Source organism: Panthera onca, chromosome E1 (assembly GCF_046562875.1).
Source record: "Panthera onca isolate mPanOnc1 chromosome E1, mPanOnc1 haplotype 2, whole genome shotgun sequence".
Classification (NCBI taxonomy): domain Eukaryota; kingdom Metazoa; phylum Chordata; class Mammalia; order Carnivora; family Felidae; genus Panthera; species Panthera onca.
The window spans coordinates 23,831,641-23,847,685 of NC_138352.1; the positions used below are offsets into that span (position 1 = coordinate 23,831,641).

The window sequence follows — 16,045 nt, forward strand, 5'->3', positions numbered from 1 at the left end:
TCACTGCCCTCTCCCCCTACCCCGGCCCGGCTTCCAGAGCTATGCCGTCCAATATGGTGGCCACTGGCCTCACGGGGCCATTCAAACTGTATGACATGTGGCTAGTCAGAATGGAGATGCACTGCAAGCATAAAACGTGTAGATTTGGAAGATGCTGCATGAAAAATGCAAAATGTCTCCTCGAGAATGTGTTTTTGATTATCTGTTGAAATCACTGTATTTCAGACATACCGCCTTTCAATCTAAATCGTTATTGGAATTAATTTCGCCCCTTCGGTCTTACTTTTTATAAGGTGGCCACTAGGAAATTTAAAATGACATATGTGGTTTCCATTATATTTCTATTGGACAGTATTGCTCTAGAAGAAAACCCCTCAAACATGCCACTTACTAGCCCTCAAAACTCTTTCCCCGTGCTTGCTTCCCGACATGATGTCTCACCCCCCTTCTACAAAGACAAAGTTGAATTAAACCACATAGTGGGATTGTTCCTCATAATGGTGATCCATCAGGGGATAAGTATGACCTCCTTGTGTCACCCGTGACTCCTTTCAAATGCTTCATAGAAGGCCCAGGCATAACACAAAAGAGAAAATGGAGGTGCAAGGGAAAATCTATAAACCAATCACGCACTCAAGTACAAAGTCAAGGAAACCTCAAAATGGATTATTAAGATGCCCAAAGGCTGCTTTGATTTGTTTTCATAGGGTATCTCTTCCAAAATAGAATGCGTGTAGTTGAGCGTATAATCCCCTTGACATGAAATGCCACCATCCCGAACAAATCCACAGATTTCAAAAAGTTCCCACAGGTCGCTGCCATGTTGTTCTGGGGTGAACTATTCTGCTGTTACACAACCACAAGGAGGTCCTCTATCTGAGTCGTATCTCAAGTGCAAGGTTACTTCTGCATCATGTGTTCAAGACGCTTGCAATGAATGTGGGGTGGGGGTACTCACCTGAGAGCAAGATAAGTAAAGAAAGGGAAATCGGCAGGTTTGAAGCCCTCAGCTTCCCCTAGAAGTCTTCAATCCATAGCCAGGGAGCCAAAAGCCTATTTTGCTAAATAAAGTTTTATTGGCACACGGCCCTGCCCATTCATTTACATACTGGCTAAAGCTGCTTTTCTGTTACAGAAGCAGCGCTGAATAGTTGAGACCTGAGAGCCCAGAAAGCCTAAAATATTTACTACCTGGCCTTTTCCGGGGGGGGGGGGGGGGGGGGGGGGGAGGAGGCTGACCTCTGGCCTAAGGGTCAGTTTTTCTTTACACCAATAAAGAGGGGCGCCTGGGTGGCTCAGTCGGTTGAGCGTCCGACTTCGGCTCAGGTCGTGATCTCACAGTCCGTGAGTTGCAGTTGCATCAGGCTCTGTGCTGATGGCTCAGAGCCTGGAGCCTGTTTCAGATGCTGTGTCTCCCTCTCTCTCTGCCCCTCCCCCGCTCATGCTCCGTCTCTCTCTCTCTCTCTCTCTCTCTCTGTCAAAAATAAATAAACATTAAAATAAAAAAAATTAAAAAATAAAATAAAATAAACCAATAAAGAATGTCTTAGGCAGAAGGAGAGCTTCCGGCCCTGGAGATACAAGGTTGAAAAACAGAGATGATGAATCTGCAGCCTGGAACCTCCCATTTAGTTTCTCGAGGAACCCCGAAAACACATTCTTTTTGGACTTTTCAAACAGGACTTCAGTTCACACTCGTCAGAATTTTTCAATTATTTTTTTACGTCGGGGGCCACTGTTAACAAATACTCTGGTCTTCACCACAGACCAGAGGCTACGTTTCACCTTCAGATGAGACTGAGTTGCTTCACCCACGCAGAATTTTGTTTTTAGCATTGCTTCGGGTTTTTCATTATGATTAAATTATTTCCCAGTATTTTTTTTTTTTTTTTTTAATCAAGAGTCCAAGATTCTTTTGAAACATCCGAGGGCATGGCCATAATGAGTCTACTTTCTTACTTGATAATAACAATGAGCTAGAGCTGAGAAGTAATTTCTTCAATGCTTATTTCAATGCAACTCACCACCCTTTGCCACAGGGCAAATGCACCTGAAAATCCCAAGAATTTCCACCACCCCATCACAGGCATTAGCTCCCCATGACTTCCCCCCCAAGATAAATATAAAACAGATCCAATTTGTTTTGTTTCCATCATTAAACCCTCCCAGGGCATTCTAGTAGACCCGCTGGGTTGGGGGTAGGGCTTTTTTAACAGATACTTTTGTAATCCCAAATCCTCCCACACTAAGAAGAAAGAGTGAGAGCTCATTAGAAAGAAAAACAAGTAGCTTTTATTTCTTAAAAAAAAAAAAAAAAAAGCAACCACAGCATTTGATGAAAGAAACTACAGGAATAATTAGAGTCCGCCAGGAAATTAAAAAAAAAAAAATCAAAAAAACAGACGCCAGATTTTGTTTACTGAAAAGCTTTGCTGGGGAAACGAAGTAACTTCATCTCTGCAGCATCATCCTACAGCCAGAGCTTTTCAAACCATCAGTACAGCAAACGTGGCCTCGGTCTGGAAAGGTGAGGAAGCCCAATGTTTAGCTCCAAGGATGTCACTTTAGTTAACTGCTTAATCCAGTTCTCTCTTTATAAACACCTGAACTTCGTGAGAATCTATAAAGATTTATGACAGCACCAAACACACCGTTTTTGACTTTGTCCTTCTACCCAGCTTGGTACTTTGGCTATTTCTTATTGAAAAGAGAGACTTACTCCAAGTAAAAACGCTGAAACAGGGAAAAGGAATTTTATTCCCATAATCTGATTGATTACTTCCTACTCTGAGCACTCAGGAGAGAAAAAGCAAACAAGAGAAGAGAAGAGAAGAGAAAAAAGAAAAGAAAGAAAGCAAACTTTTACCTGTCTGTACTTGGATTTCCCCCACTAATCTTTTACAAGCAGGCAACGTCCACAAAACACAAGTTACTGACGAGAACCCATAGGCCAGTCATCCTAGCTGGGTCCCCTAATCTATATGCATCAAAATGTGGGGGAAGACATCTGAGATGAAAAGCAGACATTTAAAGACGTCCTGACCGCTGACTCAGGTGAATTCGATGCTTTAATTCACCCATTCTGGGAGGAGGAAAAAAAAAAATGTGACTTGTTCCATTCTCTGGAATATTTTTAATATTTTGTCATTGTTGCAAAACTTCCCAAGTGGAATTTTTATCATTTGGAGTCTGTAATTTTATTCTGCAGAATTCTACCCTGGGAATTAGAACCCCTGGCTTCCTATTTAGCTGAACCTTGAGCGAGGCACCTCGCTTTCTCCATAAACCAAAGACCATCTTAATCTCTCGGATACCATCGAACGCCAGCATCCTTCAGAGTTTATGATCCTATCTGGCTCGAACCAATGGAAATGTGAATCAGCAACCATGTCTTATGCAGCAATGAATGACCTGACCACTACAGCAAAGGGCTTGGGGACTGGTAACGACCAGCTGCCAGGAAAGCAATTAGATGACGGTTATTGATAACAACGATAACGAAGACGGACAGGACAGTGCTGTGGGGTAACAACTGGGCTGTGCCCTGACTGGGAGGACTAGCATACCTCAAAGAATTAAAAAAGGAACGCCAATCAAAAGATGCAAGCACAGAAGAGTGAGAGTGGGCTTCGGCAGTGACACAGCCACGTCCAGGGGAGGGGGGTGCCTGCAGGGAAACAGAGCAAAGCACCGCTTGGTAACGCCAGCAACTGGGCACAGCCACCAGCTCGGCTGGCCCCAATTTCTAGGAGCAGGGAGAAGCCTTCTGACTGTGTTTCCGACAGCATTTTGGCTTTCCCACACGGCAGCGTAGGAGGAAACTGGCTCATTGGGGCCACGTAATAGTTAAGAGTTGTTTTCACGGATACTGGTCGTTTTTAGTGGATGGGGAGAAAAATCCATTGAATGGCCCAGGATGTTTTTTGTCTTGTTTTGTTTTAACGTTTATTTTTGAGAGAGAGAGAGAGAGGAGACACAGAATCCAAAGCAGGTGCCAGGCTCTGAGCTGTCAACGCAGAACCCAACACGGGGCTGGAACTCGTGAACCGTGAGATCGTGACCTGAGCCAAAATCAAGAGTTGGACGCTTAACCGAATGAAACACCCCGGCGCCCCCAGGACTTCATATATGCTCAATAAGATGAATTCTGTGATCAAATTACTTTTTAAAAAGAGAGAGGAAGAGAAGCCGAGAAAAAACACAAGTGATTTTAAGTTATTCCATACAGGCTAACACTCACAAGGATATATAATTACCCTTAAAATCTTACTTTTTCAACTATGCTGATACATTGCCCAATCTTTTTTTTTTTTTTTTTTAATTTTTTTGAAAGAGAGAGAGAGAAAGGTAGGGGCAGAGAGAGAGGGAGAGAGAGAATCCCAAGCAGACTCTGCACTGTCAGCACAGAGCCCGATGCAGGGCTCAAACTCATGAACCGTGAGATCATGACCTGAGCTGAAATCGAGTCGGACCCTTCGCCACCCGGGCCACCCAGGTGCCCCTACATTGCCCAGTTTGGAGCAGCCTTGACCCACAAGCTGTCAGCCACTGATGGCTTGCTGTCTGGGCAGGAACCACACAGAGCAATCCTGAGAACATGACAGATTACCCCAGTGGCAAAGCAGTGACACGCGGGAGGTAGACAGACCCGGATCCAGCACTGGTCTACCATTCACTTGGCTAGAAGACCTTGGGCAAGTTACTTCACCTTTCTGGGTCTCTGTTTCCTGATCTCTAAAAAGCAAACGGTGACATGATCTCCCCAATATTAGTCACCACATTAATAAAATATTCAGACTACACGCAGCAGACCATTCAGCAACAGGGTGAAGCCGCACCCCAAGTGGCTATGGTTACCTTTCGTCTAAGATGATAGATCATCCATGGGGAGCTCGGGTGGCTCGGTCGGTTAAGCGTCCGACCTCGGCTCAGGTCATGATCTTGAGGTTCGTTGAGTGGGAGCCCCCATCGGGCTCTGTGCTGAGAGCTCGGAGCCTGGAGCCTGCTCAGATTCTGTGTCTCCCTCTCTCTCTCTGTCCTACCCCCCTCTCACACTGTCTCTCAAAAAGTGAATAAATATTTGAAAATTTTTTTTAGCAATAGATCATCCAGACAGAAAATCACAGAGGGAACAAACATTGACTTGAGCGACACTTTAGACCAGATGGACCTCACAGATACACGCAGACCATTCTACCCAACAGCACCAGAAACACACATTTCATCTCTAGGACACGTAGAACATTCTCCAGGACAGATCACCTGCTGCTCCACAGAACAAGTATCAACAAATTTAGGAAGACTGAAACCCTATCAAGTATCTTTCCCGACCAAATCACATGAAACCAGCAGGTAATAACAAGAGGCAAACTGGAAACCTCACAAATATGTGGAGATTGAACAACATGCTCCTGAAACAGATTTAAGAGGGACGTTTATAGCCACAAACGCCTAACTACCCTGGAAAAAAAAGAAAGCTCTCAAATGAGCAGCCTAACTTGACATCACCAGGAACTAGAAAAAACCCACTTAAGCCCAAAGTTAGTAGAAGAAAGAGAGTAACAAAGATCAGAGCAGAAATAAATGAAAGAGAGACTAAAATGATATATTTCATCAGGGTTAAAATATTTTGCTATTTAAAAAATTTAAAAAAAGTTTCAAGATGGGGCACCTGGGTGGCTCAGTCGGTTAAACAGCCGACTTCGGCTCAGGTCATGATCTCTCAGTTTGTGAGTTTGAGCCCCTCGTCAGGCTCTGTGCTGACAGCTTAGAGCCTGGAGCCTGCTTCGGATTCTGTCTCTGTCTCTGTCTCTGTCTCTCTCTCTGCCCCTCCGGGACTCACATTCTGTCTCTGTCTCTCAAAAAAATGAATACACGTTTAAAAAAAATTTTTTTAAGGTTCAAGATGCATAAAGAAAAGTATATACAACTGAGATGGAAAAAAGCCAAACAAGTAAGGAATTAAACCACAAAAATTATTTTATCTACGTCAGCATGAGTAGCCTGTCCTTTGCACAAAACAGGCTCGTAAAACTGATCTGATAAAGATAAGTGAGGGATGATTAAAAGGAAACACTAAGTTCTTGAGATGCAGTTGAGGTTGTTTTGTTTTGCTTAAGTCAAAACGTAACGTGGATAAAACTATTTTTACAGTTGTTAAAAATATCAAAGGAAACGTTTCGAAGGAGATCTTCATTACTGTGTCAAACCAGAATCTCAGACGCACAACTGTGTGTTAAAAACAGAAGCAGAAAATGCCAGCCTGTCACCTGGGCTGGACATGGGAGTCCAAACGGACAGTGGCACCGGGCTCAGCAGCCCCGGCGGGAAGAACCACCCAGGACACCCTGGTCCGGGTTCTCCAGCACTCCAGAAGTTGGATTTTCTCCGATCCTTCCTCGTCCGTGAACTCTGTGGTCATTCCACGTCTGTTTTGCTCCCAGTGGCTGGTCTCATAAGCCACTAACCAAAGCCAGTGTCTAAATCAAAGGCGGAAAGCACCAGGTCAAGCAAGCAGATAGAATAGGGAAGCTGGTCAAGAAAATGGGGGCTGTGCTGTCACCTCGAGCCACGAGCCACAGTGCCATGGGTCCACCCCATAACCAGCTTTCTAACCCCCCACAACCGCTCCTCCTACATTGTAGCAAAAAAAAAAAAAACAAAAAAAAAAAACCCAGATGCCCCAGACTGATTTTCCTCTGACCCCTCCTTCAGTTCTTTGTGTTCTCAAAAACCTTGTCCTTTACATCAAAGTTTCTGCTCTCCAGCACGAGGATCCGGTCAGGGTGGGTGACTTTTCACGCCTTCTTCACTTTACATGTGCCAGGCATTAGAGAAAAAGAGAGAGAGAGAGAGAGAGAAAGAAAAACAAAACCGTCTCTGTGTCTGTTTCAGGGACAAGAGAGTAGGAGGGGAGCCGTGAGCCAATTTTACTACGGAATAAGCCGAGAGAAAGATCAGCATGTCTGGAAGCAACAGGTGCTGGCAGTGCAGGGGAGAAGCTGGCAGGGCTGTGCCGGGGGCCTTCGGAAGGAAAGAAGGAGGAAGGCACAAAAGGGAGCTGGCGTGCGAAGGAGTAGAAGCCTTTATCCCTGGATGCTGTCGGGCATCCTTTGGTTTTAGAGTAATTTGGGATGTTAAAACTGCTCCCAAATAATAGCACCGCGAATCCTCAGATACCCCTCCACCCAGATCCCAAGGTGATCATCTTACATGACTCTACGACGGTGATCAAAACTAGAAATTAATCTTCGTCTAATTCCATGAACGAAACCTAAACACGCGCAATACCCATTTCACCAGCTTTTCCACCAACGTCCTTCCTCCAACAGGATCTAATCAGGTCCCGCACTGTTTTTACTCACTGGTGATTAGTCTCTGATCTGTGACAGTTTACCGGTCTTTGGTTTTCACCGTCTTGACTTTATTTGTTTTGAGAAAGAGATAGAGAGAAAGCATGAGCAGGGCAGGGGCAGAGAGAAGAGGAGGGAGAGGATCACAAGCGGGCTCCGCACGGTCAGCACAGAGCCCGACACGGGGCTCGAACCCACAAACCGTGAGATCGTGACCTGAGCCGAAATCGAGAGTCATGATGCTTAACTGCCTGAGCCTTCCAGGAACCCCATGATCTTGATTATTTTTTTAAGAATACCTTTGGGGCACCCGGGTGGCTCAGTCACTTAAGTGTCCAACTTCGCGGCTCAGGTCATGATCTCGCGGTTCGCGAGTTCGAGTCCCAGGTCAGGTTCTGTGCTGACAGCTCAGAGCCTGGAGCCTGCTTCGGATTCTGTGTCTCCCTCTCTCTCTGCCCCTCCCCTGCCCACGATCTGTGTCTCTCTGTCTCTCAATAATAAATAAACGTTAAAAAAATTTAAAAAAAAATACCGGTGGTCAGGGATTTACTTTGTAGCTACCCTGCCATTTGGGTTGGTCCAATGTTTTCTCATTAGACTGGGATTAGGGATTTGGGGGAAGAATATCCCCACAGGTGAGGTGCCCTCCTTGCTGCCACATACCAGGGGGCGTGTGATCTCCACGTGATACAAGGCAGTGTTAACATTATCGCCTGGCTACACTTGGGGTCTGCCAATCTCTCCGCTCTAATGTTCCTATTTTTCCCCTCCCCCCTGCCTTACTTTCACCTGACCCCCACCCCTCTCCCCCCCCCCCCCCCGCTTCCATCCTCCCCAGGCACCGGGCTGCAGTCACAGGAAGGGCTCTCCCATTGGGACCCTGAAATCATCTTCCCGTGCAACTGTCCCTCATGGGCAGGATCTTCACAGTGTGTCTGTGGAATCGGGGTGAAACAGGCTTCTGTGTGGTGCCTGTTCCTGGACGGCTCGGGGGAAGGAATACGCCTGCATCACTGCTGTTGAACTAAAATCATCTGGAAGTATTTTCATTTGAAGCTGGCTTACAGAAAGGGAGGGGGAAAAAAACACACTAACCAAACTAATCTGGGGCACCAGGCATCCCGTTTCACTCATGCACGTTTCCAATATAAATCTCCTAATCACTTATATCTTGTTTCTCAGGTTTATTGTGAAGGCAAGTCTCTTTGATTTCTCTCCAAAGGATCAACCCCCTGCCTGAAAGGAGCGAGCTCAGGCAGACAGGCAAAAAAACACTGTTCAGCCACGCCCAACAGACCATCCTTGCTGTAAGATGCTACCTAAAGGCGACCCGCACCCCCCCCCCCCTTCCCCTAATTAAGACTGCACTTTACTCTCTGGTAAGGGAGGTTTTTCTCCCCAGGTTCAGCGGCTTGGGTCCCTTGCAGACTCTCCCTCCCACTAGGTGGCACCAGATGTCACCTTCATCGTGGGCTGCTCTCCACTGATTTTCTTTTTCGGCTGTGCAAGAGGGTCCCGCGCGTAACGGCAAGCACTAAATTTCACTCGTAATGAACGCTTCCTCTTTTCTGACACGCACGGTCGTCTGACGGGTTCTGAAACAGGTCAAATCTGAACTTTTGGAATACGGTCCTCAAGTGATCACAGGGCGCATGTTAACGGTCACGGCCATGGTACTCACGACCGCAGGAGCAGAGGCGAGCAACTGGGAAGAGGTTTCAGGGGGCACTGAACGCAGTGCTTCCCCAATTTCTAAGCTCTGGTTTCACATCAGTTTATCTTACCAACTGTATCACTATCCCCCACCCCCCAGAGAGGGCTCAACTGTGTCCAGTTAGCGAATGTGCTATCAAACATTTTAAGATGTTCCTTCTACACGCCCGTAGTTACAACATGACTCCCATTACATATTAAAGGCACAGATTTAATGATAAACCTCGTTTTCACCACTGTTAACTCATCCCCTCGGCAGAAACCAATTTTCCAAAAGCGTGGAGGCGGACATCACCGGGAAACGTACCAAGAGAGGACGCTCTCTATCAGCCAAGTTACCATTACTTGGGTGGAAGAGGATGTCCCCTCCCCCAAGGGAAAGCGCTACGTGTGTGAAGTTCCCAACGGAGCCCGGCAATCTGACCATGGTAACTGCGATTTACAGTTGTTCGAATGCATCCCTTAGAGATGCGAGGCCCTTCGTTGTTAATATTGTAGCAACTCTGTGACGGTCTCCTCACAATGTGAGCATCTGGTCTGTGGCAGGTCGGCCCCTGATGTCGTTAATTGCACAGGCTTATTGTTTTATTCCCATGACCCCTCCAAAATACAGACCTGGCATCTATCCTTTCCCGGGCCGATCAACAGACTTACGTAGAAGAGACAAATATTTTGGCCCCAGGGCTTTCTTTCTAAGTGGAGAGCAGATCATATCAAGGAGGAGTTTTCAATCCAAGAGGAGTTATGCATCTCACATCGAATGTATCCACAAAACGCATCCGTACGTGATAAATCTCATTGTTCTAAACGAGCATTCGCGCCCGCAAAGTATTCCAGTTCTGGGCTACACCACCTAAGTGTTTTTTGTTGCTGTTGTTTTTCATGCCTGGACTCAATCATCAAGAGGCTGTTCCATATGCTGGCTGTCTGATCTTGTCCAGAAGCTCCTCCCCCCAATTAACAACTTGTCTGTTACCAATTTCATCACCTTCCCTACCTACCAGGTGTCTGCTTTTGCACGTACGCGTGGACACACACACACACACACACACGAACTAGGCTGTCTGACTGGTACTGCTGGGGCAGTCTACTGGGATGCTAAGCCCAGAGTACAGACATTCAGCTAACAAAATGACAACACTGTGGCTTCTCAGCCCCCGGGAACTATATGCGCCAGAGAAATTACATCCCTCCCCTTGTACACGTGCACCCTCAGCTCGCGGTCCAAAGCAACGTCTTCCCGCTTTCCTCCTACCCCACACCCCTTCTCAGCGTTCTTCACTCCGATCTAAGGACAGAAGAGCCTCTCTGGACTTCAGTCCACATGACCTTGCATGGGTGGCCACAGACTTCGCAGCTCCCTTGGCTCGAATTTCATTTCCACCCCTTCATGCAGAAGGGGTGTGTGGCTCGGGAGGGGGGAAAATGGCACAGGGAGGTACTCTACAGCTGCTCCCAGCTGCTGAGAAATGCCGGTTTCCCCTGATAGGAACCGAAAGTTCCTCTGTTCTGTCTGCCTCTTCGGGGGACTTGAAAAACAAGGCACTGATCATTAGAGGCCAGAACACTTGAAATTTTGACGAAGCTGTGGTGGGGAGTGGGGGACGGGAGGCGGGGGAAGAACTCATTTCTACTAAACTACAAGCTGAGTGATCTTTGATCTTCCTGGATCCTGTAAGAGTACAATATTTTAGTGATATTCTTCTCCGCTCAAATTATCCAGTATTACTAAAAAAACACATCACAGCGTAGGAAAGAAATACGCTATAAGAGATTAGGTACTGGACACTTACTATCTTGTCCAAAACTATGAGACAGAAGCGTTAACAGAAACTGAAGTGTTACGTATATGTACGTTCGCAGTCCTTTAAACACTACATCCTTTAAATACTTTATAAATACGTATCTCTTATCTTACATACACACACACACACACACACACACACACACAAACCGCAACTTGTTGGTGCAGAAATACACAGGGAGAGAGGGGGGCCTCTTTATTCCATTCCAGTTTAAGAGCTCACCTGCTCTTAAACTCCCAAAGTTTTAAAGCTAATAAAACAGTTCCCTACTTTCATTTACGAACCCGCCACCCCTATAATGGAAACGCAGACTGTTCGTTGCAAAGGATTGCTTTCCCATGATACGTAAGCCACAGACATTTGTTGTCCTGATATCATGTCTGCTAAATTAAGTAATGTGGAATGTTGTTTTAAACCCCATCAGGGTGGAGTTTCATCCCCAGAACACTCCACTGAAGCCATTTTTTTAGAGATTTGCAGTAAAATTTCATTTTCTTGCCATCACTACAAATCTGTTCCCACGGAGAAACAGATTATACTATTCTCGGGATGCAATTTACAAAGTACTTTATGTTTTCTCTCAGTGAGAGAAATTTACCGAGATATCCTGGCTGGGGTGGTTTTAATTCTCAAACTCATTGTCCATACTGTTTTTTTCCAACTTCCTAACAGGAACGCACCTCTCCTTCTGTCACGACGGTAGGGGGCGCTGCCACAACGAACTATTATGGCCTACTGAAAGATTTCACCAGGCAAAAAAAACAAGGCTGGGTTTACAAGATTGTCCCATCTCAACGAGCATCTAAAAAATATCTTACAGGGTTTTTTTTTTCTTCCATAATTCACTTCGGGGCGCAAACACTGGAGTTTTCCTTCTGTTCATGTGTGGGGAGGAAGTGAGGTGGGGCGGTGGGGGGAGACAGAAGTATGTGATAGAAATCCCATATTACAAATTTGGGGCTGGCTCCGGAAGGTCTCACCGAATCCCTAACTGTAAATATGGGCTAAACACAAAGCCGTAACATGCACTTAATATAGGTAAGTAGCATTCTGCGTAAGAGATTTATATATATATATACACACATATATACACATATATTTGTCTTCAATCTTTCTCATGAACATCAGACTCGCAAGTTCAGAGACAAGATCAAAGAGAACCGTGGCAAAATTTCATTAACTAATCGCACGATCCTGGCTCCATAGGTGGAGGTTTTTTTTTTTTAATAAGATTTTTATACGTAATTGAGTTAAACTTAAATTTATGCATCCAATAAAACACCATTGCGAATGGTAAAACAAAGACATTACTCCAACACTTAGAAAATTAAATTCACCAAACCATGAAGTCTACTGTATTTTTGTAACCACCGTAAATTGCTTCACAGCACTCTTCTGCTGAAATAAACAATCCAAGGAGAGATTTACTTTACAGCGTGCATCTAGTTTCCAAAAGAGAGAGTGACCTAAAAGCTTACGGCTCTTTCTTTTGTTAATACTTGTGTTTCTAGTTACCTTGAAACCTTCCTTCTCTTACATGAGCTTAGAAAGATTCACGTAAAGTAAGATCCACGTCTGTAGAGACACTGTGCCCTCAAGGACTCACTTCTGGAAGAAGAAACCATCCTACTTTGTGGAAACAAAGGCTACACAGCAATACAAAAATAAAGGGTTTTTAGGACTACATATTTCACCATATTTAATGGCACCTCAGAGTCAAAAGTTGTCTTAGGCGTTCCACGAAGTTGGCTTGAAATGTGTTCACTTACAGCACCGTGCAAGGCCCGATTCAATGCAAACTGCTACAGATAAGAGTTTTAGGGGTCTTTAATCACTTTTTTCTTGTGTCCTTGATGGAAAAAACAGAGAAGTCTTTGTGCTAAAAAGAAGGACCTGTTGTTTCCAGATTCAACAGGTCATTTTTATAAGAACTTCCCAGAGGATACAACATAAATGTCAGAAACACAAGGGGATTTTTTTAAGTGGCTGATGATTTTAAATGATATATATTCTATATTAAGGGAAGGTTGTTTGTTTTTCTTTCCAACAAATGGAAAGTTGCTGTTTTAAAAGTGTTTAATGTTTGAACTTGACTTTTAAGACCAAATGTTTTCTCATGAGTTGGATTACTGTAAATTCGGCTCCCGAAATCAATCCGAGGGGTATGCATGACCCCTCAAGTAAATAAACTTGTCAGATCGTGTTCATTTTTGTTTTGGAGATGAATTATTTACTTAGTGGACTTTTGAAATATATCTGAATTGTGTTATAACTTTTGTAATGTTGTTTCAGTTAAAATAACAAAAAGAAAGCATACTTAATGAAATAGATTACACTTTAAAAAATGAAAATTCCGGCCACACGATTTTTCCTTGTTCTCAGCGAAAAAAAAGAACACGCCAATATTTTATGGCAAACAAAATCCAGGAGACACTTGGATTTACTAGAGTTTGGCTGATTCCTTTATTAAAGGTGGTCTAAATTTGAGAAGACTGGCAAATTTAAGATTACGATCTGAATCAGACCTGTTTCCTAAACTTTATTAGGAGAGTTGTTCACAATGTGACCAGTGTCATTCCCACCCACCCCCCACCTCCCGTCTTTCTTCTTAAAAAAAAAAAAAAAAAAAAAAAATTGGCTACCTCATTTGTAAAGAGAAGTGCTTGAAGATGTTTAGAAAAGTTTCAGCCAGGCCGAAGACACAAGGTACTCTTTTCCCCCTTTAAATATAGAAAACACTTTCCAAAACTCATTCCTCACTCCGAACAAAAGTTATTATCCAGGAAGCCTTTCCTTAAAGCACGCTGCCTGCCCGGACATAGACATAGATTTCCCGACAGCCTTAGCCTCAGGTTCTTGACACTTTTACTAAGTCTCCAGATTACTTACCACCTAGGACAGTGATCTGGCAAAGGGTCAAGGGAAATGAATGCCTGATGGCAAAGACCAAGCGTGAGCCACGGGGGTTTGTTCGGCAGATAGAGAAGAAATAAAGACAGGCTTTCTTGGGGAAGGCATGGAGTAAAAGACGTGCCTAATAATTGATTAACAGGTTTCTAACTTAAGTACTCCCCTCCCCCCCTTTAGCCCACAGCAGGGATACTTTCGCAGAGCAGACGAAAAAGAGGAGGAAGATTGGCTGTTTGAGGGAAAGGAAATCCCAAAAACTAAAGAAAAAGTCATCAAGGCCAAAATGTCCCTCCCACCGCCCCCCTCAACACCTACCTCCCTGCAAACAGAAGGCACGGTGGGGAACGAGACCCCCGAACCCAAGAATTACTGATGACCCTCTGCCTTCTGCAGAAAATGGGGAGGGAGGTGAGTAGGGGGGTTCCCCCCCCCCACCTCGCCCACCCGAAGCCCCGGTTGCCCCCCGCCCCCCACCCCGGCGGCTCCCGGAGCCAGCTCACCGGTACCAGGCGAGGCCCTTGTCGTAGCTGCGGTCGAAGAAGTGGGGCTCGGCGCCCACGGCGCGCACGTCGGGGTGCACGCGCAAGAACTCGAGCAGCGCCCGCGTGCCGCCCTTCTTCACGCCGATGATGATGGCCTGCGGCAGCTGCTTGCTGCCCTCGTCCAGCAGTAGGGCCAGGGCCCCCGGCGGGGCCTCGGCCGCGCTGCTCCCGGCCCCGGAGCCGCCGGGACCTCCGGCCAGGCCAGGGGGCTCCTCTTCCCAAGCCGCCTCCTCGCCGTCGTCGCGTGGCGCGGGCGGCCGGCGCCTCCGCCGCTGCTGCCGCTGCAGGAGCCGCTTCCTCTGCGCCGCCGCGGGCCACACCGCCAGCTCCCTCGGGCCTCCGGCCAGGGCGCCGCGCCCCGGGGCCCCCGCCTCCTCGCCGCCGCCCGACGGCCGCACCACGGGGCCCGCCAGGGTCTGGCAGCGCTCGGCCAGACAGTAGAAGACGTAAAGGGACGTGAGCAGGGAGCAGAGCATCAGCAAGAACTTCCGGAAGATGCTGCGGGACAGCGGCTCGGCCGGGGTGGGGTGGGCGCCGGCCGGGCCCGGAGGGGCCATCCTAGCCGGAGGCGACGTCGGGCCGCGCGCGGGCCATGCTAGGCCGGGACTCCAACGGGGGCCGCGACCTCGTGCGGGGGGGCCCGCATCGCCCGTGCGTCCCTGCGGCCGTGCGCGCTGCCCCGCGGAGACGTAGCCGCGGGCGCCCGGCGCGGGATCCCTGCCTCCGGTCGAGGGGGCGGGAGGGGGACGTGGTGCGGTGCTTAAGAAACCATCGTCTCAGACTCTCCCGAGTCCTGAGCCTTGGGGACGCGCTCTGCGACAGTGACCGGAATGGGGAGTCCTGGCGGCGGCGAAGGCGCGCGTCTCAGCCCCGGCCCCGAGCGGCCTCCCGGCCTGGATCCCTGCTCAGCGATCGCGCATCCCTCGCTCGGTCGCGGGGAAGAGACTCCAGGCCCCGGGGCCGCGGAGCTCCGTGCAATGCAGACGACAGCGTGCGACAGTGCCTCTTCCTTCGTGACCGTGGCCGCCGGGACGCGCCCTCAGCGCCCCGCTGCGAGGTCCCGCCGAGTCCCGCTGCCCGAGCGGGAGCCCGAGGCCCGCGCCAAGCCGTGCGCCCTTTCTGTGCGCTCCCGGCTGCTCCAAACTGCTCTCGGTCCCCACCTGGGTGCGGCGTGCCGGAGCCCGGCGGCGCAGGACCTGTCAGCGGCCGCGGCCACAGCGCTCGCAGACGCTCCCCCGCCGCCTCCGGGCGGTCGCCGCCGCCGCCGCCGCCACACGTGGGGCGCCGAGGGCAGCAAACTTGGCGGTGACGTCAACGTCCCGGGCCGCACCAGCCGCCTGACGAGCGCAGCCGGGCGGACCGGGTGGGATGGAGAAAAGGTGGCGCGGACCCCGCAGCGTCGGCCCAATGACATCGGAGAGGGCGGGGGCGATCGGGGCGACGCCCCTTCCCCACTCCGCCCTCCCTCCCCTCCCCGCACCGCCGCAGCCTCGCCCCCTTTCCGGCGAGCTGGGGGCTCCGGGGGAGTCTGACTGACAGCTAGGACCGGCCGGATCCCCGGGGGCCTGACTTCCACCCGGCGAGCCACCTCTCAGACTCGGCTCAGCCCATCGCAGCACTGACCTCCTCCGAGTCCCCGCTCCCGCCTGTGTCCCTACATTCTCCCCTACCCCGCCCCGCCCCCTGCCACCTCCCCGGCCCTCTGGAAGTTTTGTTGGCTTCA

General features: G+C 48.3%; 1 protein-coding gene across 1 annotated transcript in view; it reads right to left on the minus strand.

The window, feature by feature from the left end:
- The window catches only part of HS3ST3A1 (heparan sulfate-glucosamine 3-sulfotransferase 3A1), a 100,703-nt gene extending 85,008 nt beyond the window's left edge, over positions 1-15,695 (minus strand). Inside the window, exon 1 of the mRNA XM_078437730.2 lies at positions 14,281-15,695. Within this exon, the coding sequence (XP_078293856.1) occupies positions 14,281-14,879 (599 nt within the window). The 5' untranslated portion in view covers positions 14,880-15,695. The remainder of the gene's footprint in view (positions 1-14,280) is intronic.
- Between the last annotated feature and the right edge of the window lie 350 nt (positions 15,696-16,045).